Source organism: Loxodonta africana, chromosome 24 (genome assembly GCF_030014295.1).
Source record: "Loxodonta africana isolate mLoxAfr1 chromosome 24, mLoxAfr1.hap2, whole genome shotgun sequence".
In the NCBI taxonomy this organism is placed as follows: Eukaryota; Metazoa; Chordata; class Mammalia; order Proboscidea; family Elephantidae; genus Loxodonta; species Loxodonta africana.
The window spans coordinates 7,241,404-7,259,085 of record NC_087365.1 but is presented as its reverse complement, the minus strand read 5'-3'; the positions used below and the strand labels follow the sequence as shown (position 1 = coordinate 7,259,085).

Genomic DNA, 17,682 nt, shown 5'->3' with positions numbered 1-17,682 from the left:
CTCTTTCATACACTCTCCTTTTGTGTGGAATTATTTCAACGGAAGATCCCTGGCAGCTTTATGCTAATTTGCCGGACAAAGGCTACGGCCCGCAGGCGGGGGCCCCGGAAGGTGCCCGGAGGCCCGGGCGGGGCGGCGGGCAGGCAGCGCGTGGCTCTCGCGTGCCCCTTAGACTGACACACAACCCCTCATTCCTGCGAACACAAAGCCTTGGCCCGGCTCGGGCCGGAGCGCACTGCGCACTGGGTCGCCAGCCCTCGGGGTCCTCGGAGCCCGCCGGCCGGAGGCTGGCACTAAACACGGAAACGCGGGATTCAGGCCGGGCCGTGGCTCGTGGGGCCCGAGGGCCTGGGGTGGATGGAGACTTCTGCGAAGCCAGGAGAGGGGTCCGCAGCAGAGTGGGGATGGGGGGTGGCTGCCGACGACTCCCGCCTGGCTACCCCCAACGCGCAACCCGCCACGGGATGAGATTGCGAACCCGCCCATCTTCGCCTCTAGTGAACTCAGGGGCTGCCTGGGCTCCCCGATACCCCACGAGGCCAACTTCTCGGCCGAAATTCCCCGCTTTGGCCCTTAATTCCAAGCTTCGTGCTTTCCAGAAACTCCCTGGAGCCTTGATTCTTGAGGCACAACCAAGGTGGGGGGTCACAGTGGACCCTGGCGCGCTCCCTAACAGCAGCCCGGGACACCAGGCCAGCTCCGAGGCAGTCGAAAGAAGAACCCAAAGCGAGGACTTTAGGACAAGAAATTAATCTGGATCCCCAGATGTTTGCAAAAAAGCTGGCCAGGCCCCCACAGGGGAGGGAAGGAGCCACCTTGGGCCGAGGAAGGACCCTTTGGTGCCCCGCCTGGGATCCCTCAGCTCACCGACTCCCCTGGCCAGCTCCAAGTCCTCCTAGAGCCGGGCAAGTCAGAGCTAAGTGCTCTCCCATCCCAGCTCCATAGGAGCCTTTCCTGGCATCGCACCCCGCAAAGGCCAGCCGCCGTGGTGAAGCTTTGCTCTTCCCAGAGGAAGACAGATATCTCAACTCGATGTTCCCACCCCTGTGGCTCGCAGGTTCTGAGAAGTGAAATTACGCAGGAGGCGGCAGAGACCACGAGCCAGTACACGCGTGCGCTGGATGGGAGGTTGCTGCTGTACCCTCGCGGGCAGCTTAATTTTTCCCCAGCCCCAGTTTATGAAATTAGTTTCAAATACTTGTACCTTCCAAGTTACCATTTATTTTAACCGTACCCTTCTGAATGCAGATTTCATTTCAGCTGGCAAGACTAAAACCACAAATAAAGAAAAAGAAACGGATCCATTGAGTCTCGGGATCTCAAAAGCGTTCAATTCAGAGCCCTGTTTGAATTCCGTGCATTCAGGCAGGGATTTTGTTTTGTTTTTTGGTCCTCTCCCTTTACAACTATGGGCGTTGTTATTTTTAAAGGATTCACTAGGTGACTAACTCTCCCTGTTATCTGTTGAATGAAAGAAGTGTTACATATGCAGGACCAAATACCCCGCGGTCAGTTGGGGACGGCGGCCGGATCCCCCGCCCTATTATTCCACAACCCAGATGGGATTCGTGATTAGAAAATAAAATCGGCCAAAGCTGTCCCGGAATCTCTTTCCCACTACTAATTTCATCAGCAGTATTAATCAGCGCTCAAAAGAGCAAGAAAATAACATCAGTTACTTTTAGATGGAGACATATTTATGCATTTTAGAGAAATTCATTTTAGGATTTCTAACTTTTTAAAAAGCCAACATTCATCGCAGTTAACCTTTTTTTAAAAGAGAGTAAGACTTTCAAATATATTCCATTATCTTTTTTTCTTTTCAGTCCGTGGGTTAAAAAAAAAAAATCACAAATATAAAATCAGCAAATATCTTTCCCCTTGATTAACCAGAGAGATTTCCTAACGACTGTCCCCATCACAAGTTATTACTCATGTGGACGCTGTAAAAAAAAAAAAAATCTGGTTAATTTCCACGCCAGGGTATTTTCAGTGGGAAAATCCAAAACAATTAAATACCTTCGGGGGAATTAAGCGCAAGTAAAACTCTTTCAGCAAAATCTATCCGCGTGCACAGAGTTTTGCAGAAAAAGTCTGTTTCCTTCCCTTTCAGTTAAGTGACATTTTCCTACAACATAAGACTTTGTATGTGGCTTTGCTATTCTTTCCCCAATGGTGTGCAATCGGGGCCACTGTGCACTCAGGGGGTTCTGCGCCCCCGCCCCCCCGAGATTCTGCCTTCCGTATTTCTGAGTTGGAAGTGGATGGAGGCAGGGGCCGGGTCTGAGTCCAAACCGGCGGTGGCGGGGGGTGGGTGGGTCTTCCCTGTTGTCTTTTCCTGGTGGCACGGGGGAGGTGGCTTGTCCTCTCGGAGGCCGCAGCCTGCCTTGGAGGACAGATTGCCCCCCTCCCCCCAGCCAGCAGCACGCGTCTCTTTTGCGTCCAGATTGGCCGCGGCCGGCGCTCAATAGCAGGAGGTTAATTTCCTTCACAAAGGTGAAGGGGCACGGCTCCGGGGGGCCCCCGCGCCCAGACAGCGGCCCATTTATTCCGCAGCGCCATGATTGGAGCCCTTGATTTAGCATCTGATGTCAACTGGCAGACAAAATACCCGCTCCGAATGAAAATGCATGAGGCCGCGCGGGGAGGGCGGAAACCAACTTCACCCGGGCACACGCGGCTGATAGCTGGTTACCGGCTTTGGCCAAATCCACTCGGCTCAGCCCAGTCCTGGGCGGCGAAGGGGATGCAAAAGGCGTGGGTAGGGGCTCTCCAAGGACGCCCATGCCCGAGCCCCGGGGAACTTAAAAAGGAAAAGTTCAGAAATTCAAGTTCCTTTTGGAACCCAGCCCAGCCTGCCCCCGATCCCCCACGTCTGCTGGCGATTGAAGAAATGCGGTGCCAGTTGTTTCCCAAACTCTAAAGAAATCGTCCTGGGACCCGCGGACGCGCTGAGGCTGTGAGCACTAACGTTCCACTTCGGCTGCAGCCAGAAAGGCCAAATCATCCACCCAAAGTCGGAACCCCGGGCTCCATTTTCACTTAAACCTGGGTCGCGCGGCCCACCTGTCCTGGCGCAGGCTGGGGCTCTTGGCTGCCGCGGTTTTGCGGCTATTTTAGACTGTTGACTTATTTCTGAAACTCCACACGGAGCTCCGGAGCAGCCCCCGGGCCCCGTCTCTCGCCCTGCTGCAGCACTCCCAGATCCCAGCGCCCGCTGCTGTCCCCCACCCCACCCAATCAGCGCGCGCCACTTCTCCTCTGCTCCGGCTCGCGTATTGAGACCTCCTGACATATTTGGGGCCATTCTTGTCCTTTGTTGCTATTTTGCTCGCGACCCGCGGGTAATCCCCGCGCGGGAGCGGGGTGCGGGGGGAGCGCATTGTCGTACTGATGGACGGGCCCATTTGGCGGCCCCGCGCCCCCCGGAGGAGAGACACAAAGCCCAGGCACGTGCGCCTTCCATAGAGGAGCAGCCGACCGTGAAGAGAGGCGGGACTGGGCGTGTGCCGGTGCCGGGCGGGGCGCGGCGCCGGGCGGAGTAGCGAGGGGCGCTCGCGGGGGCCCCGCGCCCTCAGGTACATCTGCTGCACCTACCGGGCGACCCCCGAGTCCTGGCTCCTTTTTTGCAGCCCCGTTGCCCTCCCACCCTACCAGGCGGAGGAGTTGCGGGCGCGCTGATTGGCTCCGGGGGAAGCGGGAGGCGAGAACAATGGCTCCCTCCCCTCGTTAAAAGGAAGCGGCTCCCAGACCCGGGGACAGGGACGCGCGTGAAGGGCGCAGAGCCGGGCCGAGCCGCCGCCGGCGCCACGCGTGTCCGCCGCCGCTGCGCCGGGCCATGGGCCTGGGGCACTGAGGGTGGCCGGGGGCGAGCGTGGAGGTGGGAGCGAGCCAGCGCCTTGGCCGCGCGCCGCGCCAAGATGCCCCGCGGCTTCCTGGTGAAGCGCAGCAAGAAGTCCACCCCGGTGTCCTACCGGGTCCGCGGCGGCGAGGACGGCGACCGCGGGCTGCTAATCTCTCCGGGCTGTGGGGGCGCCCGCGCCGAGCCCCCACCGCCGAGCCCGGGGCCCGGACCGTTGCCGCCGCCACCGCCAGCCGAGCGCGCCCATGCGGCGCTCGCTGCCGCGCTGGCCTGCGCGCCTGGCCTGCCACCGCCCCCGCCCGGCCCGCGGGCCGCGCACTTCGGCAACCCCGAGGCCGCGCACCCGGCACCGCTCTACAGCCCCACGCGGCCGGTGAGTCGCGAGCATGAGAAACACAAGTACTTCGAGCGCAGCTTCAACCTCGGCTCGCCGGTCTCGGCCGAGTCCTTCCCCACACCCGCCGCGCTGCTCGGGAGCGGCGGCGGGCACGGCGTGGGCGGCGGCGGCACCTGCGGCGGCGACGCCCTGCTCTTCGCTCCCGCCGAGCTCAAGATGGGCACTGCGTTCTCGGCGGGCGCTGAGGCAGCCCGCGGGCCCGGGCCCGGGCTCCCGCTGCCCCCCGCCGCCGCCCTGCGGCCCCCGGGCAAGCGGCCCGCGCCCCCCGCCGCCGCCGCCGCCGCCGCGGAGCCGTCCGCCAAGGCAGCCAAGGCCCCGGGTGTCAAGAAGCCCAAGGCCATCCGCAAGCTGCATTTCGAGGACGAGGTGACCACATCGCCCGTGCTGGGGCTGAAGATCAAGGAGGGCCCGGTGGAGGCGCCGCGGGGCCGCTCAGGGGGCGCGGCGCGGCCGCTGGGCGAGTTCATCTGCCAGCTGTGCAAGGAGGAGTACGCAGACCCGTTCTCTTTGGCGCAGCACAAGTGCTCGCGCATCGTGCGCGTGGAGTACCGCTGCCCCGAGTGCGCCAAGGTCTTCAGCTGCCCGGCTAACCTGGCCTCGCACCGCCGCTGGCATAAACCGAGGCCCGCGCCCGCTACCGCCCGCGCGCCGGAGCCTGAAGCCGCCGCCAGGGCTGAGGCGCGGGAGGCGATGGGCGGTGGCAGCGACCGCGACACGCCGAGCCCCGGCGGGGTGTCCGAGTCGGGCTCCGAGGACGGGCTCTACGAGTGCCACCACTGCGCCAAGAAGTTCCGCCGACAGGCCTATCTGCGCAAGCACCTGCTCGCTCACCACCAGGCACTGCAGGCCAAGGGCTCGCCGCCCGCGCCCCCGGCAGAGGACTTGCTGGCATTGTACCCCGGGCCCGACGATAAGGCTCCACAGGAAGCGGCTGGCGACGGCGAGGCGGCCGGCATGTTGGGCCTGAGTGCGCCCGCCGAGTGCCACCTGTGCCCGGTATGCGGGGAGACGTTCCCCAGCAAGGGCTCCCAGGAGCGCCACCTGCGCCTGCTGCACGCCGCCCAGGTGTTCCCCTGCAAGTACTGCCCGGCCACTTTTTACAGCTCGCCGGGCCTCACGCGGCATATCAACAAGTGCCATCCGTCCGAGAACAGACAGGTGATCCTCCTGCAGGTGCCCGTGCGTCCCGCCTGCTAGAGCGCGCCCTCCCCCCGTCCGCCGGCCCCCTGAACTGTGCCTTCGCTTGGAGACCCACAACGAGAGCGCGCACTAGGCGCCCCGAACCCGCGTCCGCGCCGGGGGCGCCCACCCCTCCTGTCAAAGTGTCTTCTCCGCTTCTCACGGTGTGGCGTGACGGTAACCCCGACCCTCTCGTCGTGACTCTTTTTGGACCCCCTTTTGCGTTGTCTCCCCACCTCTCCCCCGATGGCGCAACAGGAGCCAATCCCTTTCTGTACAAGGGAGAGAAGCTGTAGGCGTTTGTCTCGTGGTCGGAAGCCTCCCTTCGGAGGGAGAAGCTGTTTTCTTGCTAGTATTCGCTGTGTTCATGGTGTAGAAATGCGGCTTGCTCTCGCCTGCCACTCTGCTCTCTATGTATGTAGCGTACGGGTTGTTTTGGGTGAGTCTTGAGGAATAAATGCCTTTATATTTCACAGGCTGTAAATTCAACTTCCCTCACGATTAGCTTTATTATGGCTTGTGAACTGCTGGAGTCTGGCTTTACCTTTTTGTATGTGAACAAATCAAATTGCTTAAAAAAGAGTTTTCTTTAGTATAGCCACAAATGCCTTGAACTGTTGTCTGTTTGGGATTGTTTTGGGGGGAGGGAACGGAATTACAGAAGATGGTGTAGAGACTGCCTCAATATTTCAAGTAAGAATTTTTTGGTTTGGTCATCTTTGTTGAGGTAGAACTATATGAGTTTTCTCTAAATGTATATGTTGATTTATGAGTAATTGTTATTTATTCTTTATTTATTTATATTAATTATGAAGATTATGATATTATTTGATTGCAGATTTTTTGGTGCGCCTTTTTTTCCCCCCCGCCACTCTTGACATTTCACTGTGCATTTTAGAAAAGAGCCTTTTTCTAAGGGGATCTGCTAAAAGTTTTAACTTTTGTATCTATTTGAGCGAATTACAGACAACCTACCCTTTTATTCTGCTTGGAGGATTTCAGAGGCCCTCATACAACTGACAGCTCTTACTTTTAAATGCAATCTCTTTTCTACATACATTATTTTCTTAATTGTTAGCTATTTATAGAAAGCTTCAATAGAACTGTTTGGACTGTATAACTATTTACTATTGAAATAAAATATTTTCAAAGTCAAAGCAAAGTGGACTTATTTCTGCATCTCATGATTTCAGCAAGGATTTAAGAGAGAGCTTTTGATGTTTTTTAAAAAGCTAAATTTTTTTAAAGAAAAAAACAAACACCATCCCTAGGGTTGTGGATTTCTAGAGCTGACGCTGCCCTGCTGGAGCCCGCCCTTCTGGCAGTTCCAGGGTGTAGCCAGCCTTCCAAATGGCTACCTGGAGCTGAAGTCCTGTTCCCATGAGTATGCTGGAAGGTAGGGTTAAAAGGAAGGCCGTGCACATCATTTTCGGAGAAACCTAGATAAGCGCCCACAACAATCTATCCTTTTAACCAAGGAGGTTTAAGAACATCACTTTAATTTAGGAAATCATACATTCCCTGACATTTTGGGGCTCAGTATAATACCAATTCTTCAAATAAATAAAGTGGGTAATTTTTGTCCCCTAGTTTAATTTTTTTTTTTAATTTTTAAGTATCAACGAGAAGAAAGTAGGAATGATTTTACAGGTTCCCAAAGTAAGCGAAGCAAACCTATTCACATTTGGATTCAAGGGAAGTTAAGTAACTGGATTTGGGGAAAGGGCTCAGAAAGAATTTTCCAATCAGGTGACAAATGGAACACCATCTGTTTGGGGTATTAAATTTAATGCCAGGTAATTACACTGCTTTCCGTCAGGTGTCACTCAGCTCTTCTAAGACAAATTCTGATGCTCCTTGGTTAGTATTTTGAGTCATTTTCCTCTGTCGTTGAAACACCGGATGGAAAAGCTGTGCTCAGCATCGCAATTGCGTCTTCTCTTTTGTGGTGTGTTGTTGCTACTGTTTGAGGCCCCCTAAATCTTCCAGCATTCGCCCACCCTTCACAGTAAAGGGTCCACACCCCAGAAGGGTAGCTGGAGGGTGGGAAGGGCAGTCCAGGAGAACCTTGGAAGGGAAAATTGACTACAGCTCATTTTCAGATTTCTAGCCTAAAGTAAGAGCTTTGTGTGGAAGCAGGTTTAGGAGGCTCAGCTGTTAAAAAAAAAAAACACTAAATACCCACCACCACAACCACCCTTCTCCCCCTTTGTGAGCATCTTGAAACAAACTCAGAATAACAATGAAGGGAAGCCCTTACAGGTAAGCTGCCTCCTGAACAAACTGCCCGTCTTGTTTTTTCGCTGACGACCCCATATCTTACCCTTTGGGAAGCTTGGGAAGACACAAGCTTAGCGCTGGCCGAGTATAAAAGCACAGGGACAAAGCAGCGCTTAGAATACCCAAAAACTTTGAGTGAAACAAACCTCCCCAAATTTGTAGGCTCAGGGCTGTTCCTTGGAGCAACAATAATATGACAATTTTTAAAATTTTCTCTCCGAATTACATCATACATTAAAAAAGTCTCCAAACTGAGAGTCAGTGTATGTTATATGCCAATCAAAAGTGTCCTTAAACCCCGATGGCCACACACCATCAAGGCCTGCTGCAGGAACGGTACCTTGTCACACATCTGCTCTGGGCTCACTGCTTTACTTGTCCCTAAACACAAAGCAAGAATTCACCCAAGATCCACCTTTAGGAAGGTAAATCTAACACGGTTGTTCACAAACATGCGCCTTTGTTCCCTGTGGAAGTTTATTTTGATAGACCATATATACTTTTGCTAAAATGAAACCAAAATTTCACTTAACCCAAAACCAACCTTATGTGACATATTAAATGAAATCGTATAGCAAATGGAATATATTAAAATTGACTAAACAATGTAAAAGAAATAGAAAAACTGATCAATTTATTTCAACATAACGCAATATGAGTTAGCAGAACATTCCACAGAAAGGAAATCTGATGCTCTCTCTCTCTCTTTTTTTTTTAAATGCCTCCCTGGAGAATAAGTTCACAGGGGTTCCCATTATAGAATACCAAGTTCAACTCACCTATTTTACAAATATGCAAGGATGTTGCAGACACCCTGTGTGTTCTGAAGTTGCTCCTGGCTTGGAAGGCCATGCATGGCACCTGGTCCAAGATTCCCACTTCACCCCACAGGAAGGTTCTGGTGCTGAGAGGGGCTAGGGGGCCAGGGAAAAATAACCAGACAAGGAGGGAGGAGCTAAAGGAGGGAGCAAATAAAAGAAGGCAGTGTTATTCCTCCTTCTCTCCAAGGGCTTCCAACAAGAGCGGACCATCTTCCCTCCAACAGTGGCCCCAGTCTCCACCTGACTCCATTTTCACACGCATGGGGTGTCAGAAAAAGCAAATGGCTGTTCAGCTCTCCCCTGGTTCCTAAGTGGGCCTGCAACCCAAAGGGCCACAGGACATACTGGTTCAGCCCTTTCTTTGGGGGCACGTTTCCTGCTGGCTCCTGGCTGCTGGCCTTGCCTTCCTATGTAGGCCCAGAGAAATTGGGCCTCTTAACACCCCTCAGAGCAAGAACATTGTGTAGAAGTGATTTACCTGGGAGAGCATTTTCAAAAGCGTATATTGTCGAGGCACTCATTCCTTCTGTTTAGCATCATCAGTGAGATGCTCAGAATATACCTGGATCCCGCATTTCAGAAGAGCCGGGACGCGGGTCACTGGCTCAGTCTGGAGCAGCCCAGGTCACACTATGGAGGCAACGCTGGAGGGTGACTTGTGAGCCCTCTAAACACGGCCAGAGGCTCAGCAGCTGCTCATGATGATTCATGTCGATGGGGCAGAGCAGAAACAAATCCCCAAGATGAACGCTGGCACATGTTTGGGGTGGCCTGCAAAGACCTGGGTGCACAGGAACAGGGCAGCACTAGCCACCAGATAGCTGTTTCCTCGTGTGTCTGTGCCCAGGTGCTGCTGATGGGTGCCCACCATCTGCCTTCATTTGCTCTGCTGCAGCCCCATACCGCCCATCCCCTTCCACCAGCAGACCTCCCACCCCTCTTAGACTTTTTTCCACAGTCATCCACAGAGTCTTCAAACGAAACAAGACTCTTGACAATCCTAGTGACTACATAAAAGTATAGAAATCCTTCACCTACCAACCGTCTTGCAAAAGAGAAAGGGCCTAGAATAAGAGTTTGGCAATCTCCCTGGCTTTGAGTCTCTTGGCTTTCCTTGGGTGGTGCAATTGGTTAAGTGCTTAACTGCTGACCAAAAGGTTGGTGGTTTAGACCCATCCAGAGGCACTTCAGAAAAAAGGCCTGGTGATCTGTTTCTGAAAGGTCACAGCTTTGAGAACCCTGCGAAGTTCTACTGTACACACATGGGGCCACCACAGCTGGCTTGGTTTTTGGTTTCTTGGCTTGGGTTTCTCTACTTGTCTGTAAACCAGAGATTACATTCCTAGCACATGTCTTAAGATGTGCTGAGCCTTCATGGGGCACATGATAAGGATTGAGGCTGAGATGAAGGGCAGTGAGGACCCCAAAAGAAGCCCTGCTGCCAAAAGAGCAGACAGAAAACCTCTTCTCTGAAGTGCTGCCCTGTGCCGTTGAGAATTAGTAACAAATCCACTGGCTTGTGGCTGGCTTACTTGAGTAAAACTAGTTTTTTTTTTTTTTTCCAGAAGGGATATTTTGGTCTTGTAGGGAAGTTTGCTGGCAAGTAGACCCTAGTGTACAGGGTAAGCTGTGACAACCAGTTTGTTTATCACAGGGCCAGGATAAGTTACAGGTCGTTTTTTGATGGTTAGGGAAACCTACAGAGTTTGAGAACTAAAGAAACAATTTGTGGAATGTAGAGAACAGAAAGGAGGAAACTGAGTTGCACAGTGAAACACACAAGGTGGCAAAACGTGCCAGTATGAGAGATTCAATTAAAGGACAACATACAAGTGTATTGACTCCATTTGTTTGCCAAGGTTGTACCAAAGATCAGAGCATAAGATGGCGGCATGAAAATGTTCAGTTTCTAGTCCTAAATTATGGAGACATCTGCTCGGTGTTTTGGCAATATAACCCAAACAGAATGCAATGTTACCCAGTCTTGCATCGTCTTCATGATCGTTGGCATGCCAGAGCCCATAGTTTTGGTTATTGTGTCAATTCCTCTCACTGAGAATTTCCCTCGTTTTTGATGACCCTCTACTTTACCAAACGTGAAGTCCATTTCTAGTGACTGGTTTTTGCTAATCACTCATCCGAAGTAAGTGAGTCGAAGTCTTGCCATTCTCACTACTGAGTAGGATCCCTGTTGTATTTCTTCTATGACTGATGTGTTCAGTCTTCTGGTTGTTGTTGTTAGGTGCTGTCCAGTCGGTTCTGACTCGTAGAACCCTAGGTACAACAGAATGAAACACCACCCTCACGGCCGTTGTTATGCTTGAGCCCATTGCTGCAGCCGCTGTATCGATCCATCTTGGTATATTCAATATTCTCTGTCAACCCACAATTTAAATGTATCAATTCTCCTTCTGTCTTCCTTTTTTCATTGTCCAGTTTTCACATGCATATGAGGCGGTCGAAGAGACCTTAGTCATAAAAGAAACATCTTTGCTTCTGAAAACTTTAAAAAAGGTCTTTTGCAGCAGATTTGCCCAATGCAATATATTGTTTGATTTCTTATCTGCTTACCGGGTGCTGATCATTGATCTAAGTAGAATGAAATTGTTGACAACTTCAATTTTTTCCTCATTTATCATGATGTCGTTTATTTGTCCAAAACCTGAAAGTTATAACCTAAAAATCCCACCCAGAGTTTGGGCGAAGAACAGCCAAACGCACCTTCCAATTACTTCCCATTTTATGTATTATGTATTTATGTTTTTTCTATTACCAATCTGCAGCACCAAATTACCAGTACTCAGAGGGAAAGTCTGGTTCACTGGCCACTCCTGGGTTGTAAGATAGCGACTGTCTCCAACAGACACATCAACAACACAGAAAAGTTCAGACATGAGAACTGTCTCTGTAAGGTAAGGAGACCTGGTCACAGGGCCATGGGAGCATGCCCACCCAGAGGCCCGGGGATAAAGAACTGCTCACAAACTCCCAGAGTGGAGAGATGGTCTTCGAGGGATTGTGGTCAGCAGGGATGGATGGCCCAATAAGCAAAGTAAGCACATGGTTATTGCATCAACAAAGCAGGGGCACCAGTTGTCCAAAGCAAAGGCCCACAGATACAAGTAGACAGGACACAAGGAAAAGCGAGTGCCACAGTGGAAGGGAACTAGCAGGGTACTAAAAGAAAGTGATATCATTTTATAAATATTGTATATGATACCGATTATATTTTCCTCTTCATTTTGGACCCATCAGGTATAACCTCACATTCAGTTCTCTCTCGTCAACCGTGTAAGAACGCACCCTTGGACTATAATCACATGACTTGTGACGTCTTCAGATTGAACATACCCTTATGTTTGTATCATGCTCCGTTCGTTCATTCTGTCCGCCTCTGAGCATCAGCAGTAGTCCAATGAGCTGTGAAGACACAGAATCAAAGGATGGAGTGTGAGCACACAAGGTTTTAAGTATTATTTCAAGATGAAAAACACTTGTGGAGGTCTGGGAAGAGCCTACCAGTGAACATCATATGACAAACGAATGGAATTATTTCCAACTGTCTTATATTATTTCTTCTGACTATCTCAGACCTGAAGAACAAAGTTACAGGTTCCAAATCAATTTCTTTTTATTTACCAATTTTCAAAAATAAATTTTCGTGTCAATGACCACATTTAAATGCAAATTTTATTTGATAAATTGTACTTGTTTTATAAATGTTATTAATTTTCAATACTTCAAATGTATTTGCTATGGTAGAACCAAATTTAAAAAGTGACGTAATTTTATGCCCAGGGAAAATGAATTGGCAACAATTAAGTGGAGTGCAAAAACAAAAGCTCACAGAAGAGAAACAAAATTTGTGAATCCCTAAAGACAATTCCAAAATTAACTTCCTTTTTAAAATGTATTGAATCAGAAAAGACTTCTTCCATTGAAAGCTGCAGTTAAAGGTTATTGGGTGCAAATCATTGTACTAGTACCATTAGTGAAGAAATGACTAATAGCAATACGAATATAACTGAATTTGTTCCAAATTCTGCATCCATTCCTTGCTGTAGTATAAAAAAAAAGAAAAAAAGTAATAATGGTATAGAAAGTGAAACTATTTTAGAATCTGAAATTGTCGCATCTGTGCACCACATAATAACAGGAATACAGATCCTACTTTGCGTAATTATTTTTCTTCTAATGATGTAAATTATTCAATCAAAAGCAGGCCAAGTGACTGTCAACATCATGGTGGACCATTTGAAAATTCATGTCAAAACTTTCTGGATGGTAAACAAACCAAGTTCTATAGCCGGAATACATTTCTAGGGTTCAAAGGTAATGGTAAAAATCATAAGAGGGAGTGGCTACTGTATTCTCTATCATTTGGCTCTGTATATTGTTTTGTTTGCAAACTACTCAGTCTTAAATCATTTAATTCTTGATTTACTACAGATGGATTTAGAGATTGGCACAACTCTAATATGATAAACACGAAAACAGTTCAATTCACAGAGATCATGTGTTGTCATATTTAAAATGGAGGCCTGGTTTTGGCTTAACTCATGAACTGGAAACACAAATTAACGAAGAACATAAGTATTAGAAAGCCATTTTGCAACAAGTTGTTGCTGTCACCGTAACAATTGCTGAACATGGACTATCTTTTCAAGGAAGAAATGAAGTATTTGGATCACCACAAAATAGAAATTGTTTGGGTTTACTTGAACTTGTTGCTCAGTTGGATCCATTTTTAGTAGGTCATATCTCAAAATACAGCAACACAGGAAAGGGCAACCCATCTTATACGTCTAAAATGTGTGAGGAATTAATAAGCTTAATAAGTGAGAAGTTCTATCAACTATTTTCAGTGAAACAAGTATAGCTCAATATTTCAGTTTGTCTGTAGACTCTACTCCTGTCTTCTCATACAGGTCAGCTAAGTATTGTTTTAAGATAGTATCTTCAACAGATGGAAACTTGGGGAAGCATTTATCACATTTACTAGCTTAAAAAGTCATACTAGTAAAGAAATTGCAGATCAAGTACTTTACTATGTATGCGAAGTTTGCAAAATTGATTTTTCTAAGTGTGGAGGCCAGTCCTATGACGATGTTGCCAATATGTCAGGGCATTACAAGGGCATGCAACGGAAGATTTTAGTAGGTAATGAATATGCCATTTTCATACCATGTGCTGTGCCTTCACTTAATCTTGTAGGACGTAGCACAGTAGATTGTTGTTTGGAAATTGTTTTTTTCCCTACTGATCAGTTACTCTACACACATTTTGCTGCTTCTACTCCCTGGGTACTCACTGATAGGCAGTTCATAAAACATATTTAAGCAAATGACCGAGTATTAAAATGTCTTTCTAATACACTTTGGGAAGGCATGCTGCAGCAATGAATGCAATCCTGGAATCGTACACTTAAATTCTAGATGCCTTAGAAAATATTACTGAAGACTAGACACAAAAAGGAGATACCAAAAGAGAAGCTGACCACATGGCCAAAAAAATGCAATGCTTGAATACGTATTTATATAGATTAGGTGGAATAATATATTGCAGCCTTTTCATCAGAGGAGGCAAGCTCTCCAAGATTCAGAAGTAAATTTAAAGACATGCACAGATCTCCACCTGTCATTAATAGGGTATTTACACAATTTATGGGAGAAACACAACGAACCAAATTCAAGGAATTCACCATCACAGAAGCATTAGAAACAAGTAAATGACAGAAGTGTTCCAGAAGTATCACCGAGTGCCAGAGATCAGTTTCACGTAACCACATAGTACACCATCATTCACGCACTTGAATCTTGCATAAAAAGAAGGGGGAAAAGTGTATGAAGTTCTTTCAAATTGATTTTCCTTCTTAAACCGCGTCGCTATCCCTGATGAAGAATGCATGAAGGCATCCAAGAAATTAGAGCAGGCTTATCCCGATGACTTAAATACAAACTTTTACCGAGAAGTGTGACAATTTCATTCTTACGTGAGAACTAAGTTTACAGATTCAGGTAAGACAAATTTTACTCATGTAGGCACGTACGGTCCCATAATAGAAGATAAAATACAATGCATATTTCCTAATGTTGAAATTACTTTACGCATATTCCTAATTTTAATGATCATAAACTGCACAACAGAATGTTCATTTTCATCCCCAAAGAGATTCAAGAAAGACTCAGTTCATTGTCCTTATTATGTATGGAAGTAGATATTGTTCAGCAGCTTAATTGTGATGAAATCATTGAAGAACTTGTAAGAGCAGAAAATAGAAAGAAGTGGTTTTAATTATAACATGTTAAAGAAGAAAGATCTATCTAAAAATAAAATACAGTAATTTGTTATATTTGTTTTCTGATCATTAAATTTTCTTTTATGACATCTTTTCATTTGTTCATTTGTAATTACAGTATTTATTACAAAACAAGCATCAAAACTGAAATATAAGCCATTATATTATATAACTGATGAAAGTTAATTTTTTTGGTAGAAGATCAACAGAATTTTACATTGATTGTTGAAACAACAAAGTTCACTGACTCATTTTCTTTATTGTAGCATATGTGGAATATTCTTTTTGTAGAAAATGTGGTATATAGTAAAAATCTTAGTACCCTATATCCACTAGAAGTTTTATAATCCAGTTCATCTCATTCTGCTAAAATGGCACTTTTGTGTTAAATATTTTTTTTTTTTATACTGATATAGTCCATTTAAAAAGAAGTTACATCATGGATAGCTAAGACACACAGACACCACATATATATACATACATACATATGTATGTATGTGTGTGTGTGTGTGTGTGTATATATATATATATATTCCCAAAAAACCTGTTGCCGTCAAGTCGATTCTGACTCATAGCGACCCTATAGGGCAGAGTAGAACTGTCCCATAGGATTTCCAAGAAACAGTTGATGGATTCGAACTGCCGACCTTTTGGTTAGCAGCCGTAGCTCTTAATCAATATGCCACCAGGGTATACAGATGTGTATATATAACTCACATATCCCATTCAAATGCCTAAGTAGAGAAGGGGGCACCACAGGTTATCAGTGTTTAGGGCCCTCACATGCCTTTGTCTGGTTTTGGTTCTAAGTCCTGGGGCACCTGCATCCTAGAGTTTATCCGTCCCCCTGGCACCTTGGTCAGCCAAGGCTTCAGAGAGAGGCTGCGTATAGGAAGGAGAGGCCAGAGAAGATGGCACTACCTGTCCAGTAACTTCTATGAGTAGGGAAATCTTTTTTTCACCAGGAAAATTAAGGAACTACTGCCTCCTTCTGAGGTTGCTAGGGAAACAAATAATTCTCAACTGGTTTATCAACATCCCTTCATCTTGTGCAAACAACCACCTACAAGTTTTGGTGTCATCAAGGCAATTTCACAACCAAGAGGATTTTCTGAAAATGAAACAGTCCTGTTTCTTTGGACACATTCCTTACGAGGAACTGCAGAGGGAAATTACTGCAGAGCACACTGGGCCTCAAAAGTGACAGGGCACAAGGAGAGGTATCACCAGCAAGAAACTTGTGATGAACCTTTGGGGTAAAAGGAATTGATTTCTCACAACTTGGTGAAAGAAATGACTCAACTTACAAATTTACCATTTACAGTTATTTCTTGGTTGTTGTTAAGACTTGATATGCTTCTCAGAATCAGAGAGCATATTTAAACTTAGGATTTGAAGTCAGTTAACATATTTTCACTAACCCAAACACACACCCCTTCATCTCTTAAGACCCAACTGTCATCATCTCGTCTACCACATACTTCTGTTGTGGGTTTGCTTTGCTGCATCTGGAAAGCTGAATATCCAGGACTCACAGGCTTCCTTCTGGAAGCATACATGGTGAGCAGATGGGTGAAGGAATGAATGCATTCATATTTGTTTTGTTTGATGATGTCTGTGCTGTGTGGTCCTCCTGGAGGCATTTACACACAAAGCCTCCTGATGTCTTTTCTTTAGCTTATCGTGTAAGCCCACACTAACGGGACATACTGTTCTTAGAACATTCACTATATTGAAATCAAACCTATAGAATGTCTACTGACAGCCTGAGCACATTCTAAGGTGTCATTATTAAGAGCCAGTGTTCCAAGCATAACATATTCACATCTTTCAGTGGTACCAACGTCCATAAGAAGCTTGCCAATACACCTTCCACTCATAGTTCACTGGTACTTCTTCCTCTCATTAGAACCTGGCTGCTCTCTTGTTCCTGTCATGTGGTTTGAACCAGTAGACTAAGTATCATGCAAAAGGAAAATAATGATGCTGGAAACTTCAACCTGAAGTCATTATTCTCCTCTTTCACTCATCAGAGAAGGTTCTTTCATTTGAATGCAACATCTGCTTCATCTCTTTTGTTGTGATGCAATGCCCTCTTCTCAAATGCCACAGCCAGGTGACTGCCACACCTGACAGTGACAGGAATGGTGGAGTCAAATCTGGTAGGAAGCAGAGGAGGTGCTGGTGCATGAAGGGCCAGGCTTCAGAGGTTGAGAAGAGGAGGAGGGAAAAGATGAAAATAATTAGGCTAGAATTTCCTTCCAGCACAAAGAACAGAAAAAGACAGGACTTATACTGAAATGCACACACACAATATTGCCATTTCAAAGCTTGTAGCACAATTGGTTGCAGCTCTTATCTGTCGCTATCTGTTCTACCCTATTAGCAAAAAGCGAGCCTTTCACCATTCTAGAATACCACCACCAAAGGGTTATTAGTAGGAGAAGGGCAGAAGCCTATAGGAGTGGTGTACATAAGAATGATTAAACTGAAAACTGTCGAGGACAATGGGATATGAGCCAAATCACAGTCTCTGGGTGTCCAAATGGGAATAGAATCAAGCTGCTGTTGTTCGTTGCCATCTAGTTGGCTCTGACTCATGGTGACTCCATGTACAACAGAACAAAATGTTACCTGATCCTGCACCATCTCCATTATTGTTGGTATGCTGTGTCCATTGTTGCAGTCACTGTGTATTTTGAGTGCCTTTCAGCCTAAGGGCTCATCTTCCACCACTGTATTAGACAATCTCCTATAGTGATCCATAGGGTTTTCACTGGCTAATTTTTGGAAGTAGATTGCCAGGCTCTTTTTCAACTCTGTCTTAGTCTGGAACCTCCACTGA

The 17,682-nt window shown here is 47.3% G+C and overlaps 1 protein-coding gene across 1 annotated transcript; it reads left to right on the top strand.

Moving 5' to 3' along the window:
* Positions 1–3,920: 3,920 nt before the first annotated feature.
* INSM1 (INSM transcriptional repressor 1) lies at positions 3,921–5,456 on the top strand. The gene has a single exon (XM_010591804.2). It carries the CDS (start codon positions 3,921–3,923, stop codon positions 5,454–5,456), a length of 1,536 nt encoding a protein of 511 aa, XP_010590106.2.
* Positions 5,457–17,682: the final 12,226 nt, after the last annotated feature.

Coding starts and splice junctions, on each gene's coding strand:
- INSM1 (XM_010591804.2), top strand. CDS start 3,921: ATGCCCCGCGGCTTCCTGGTGAAGCGCAGCAAGAAGTCCACCCCGGTG.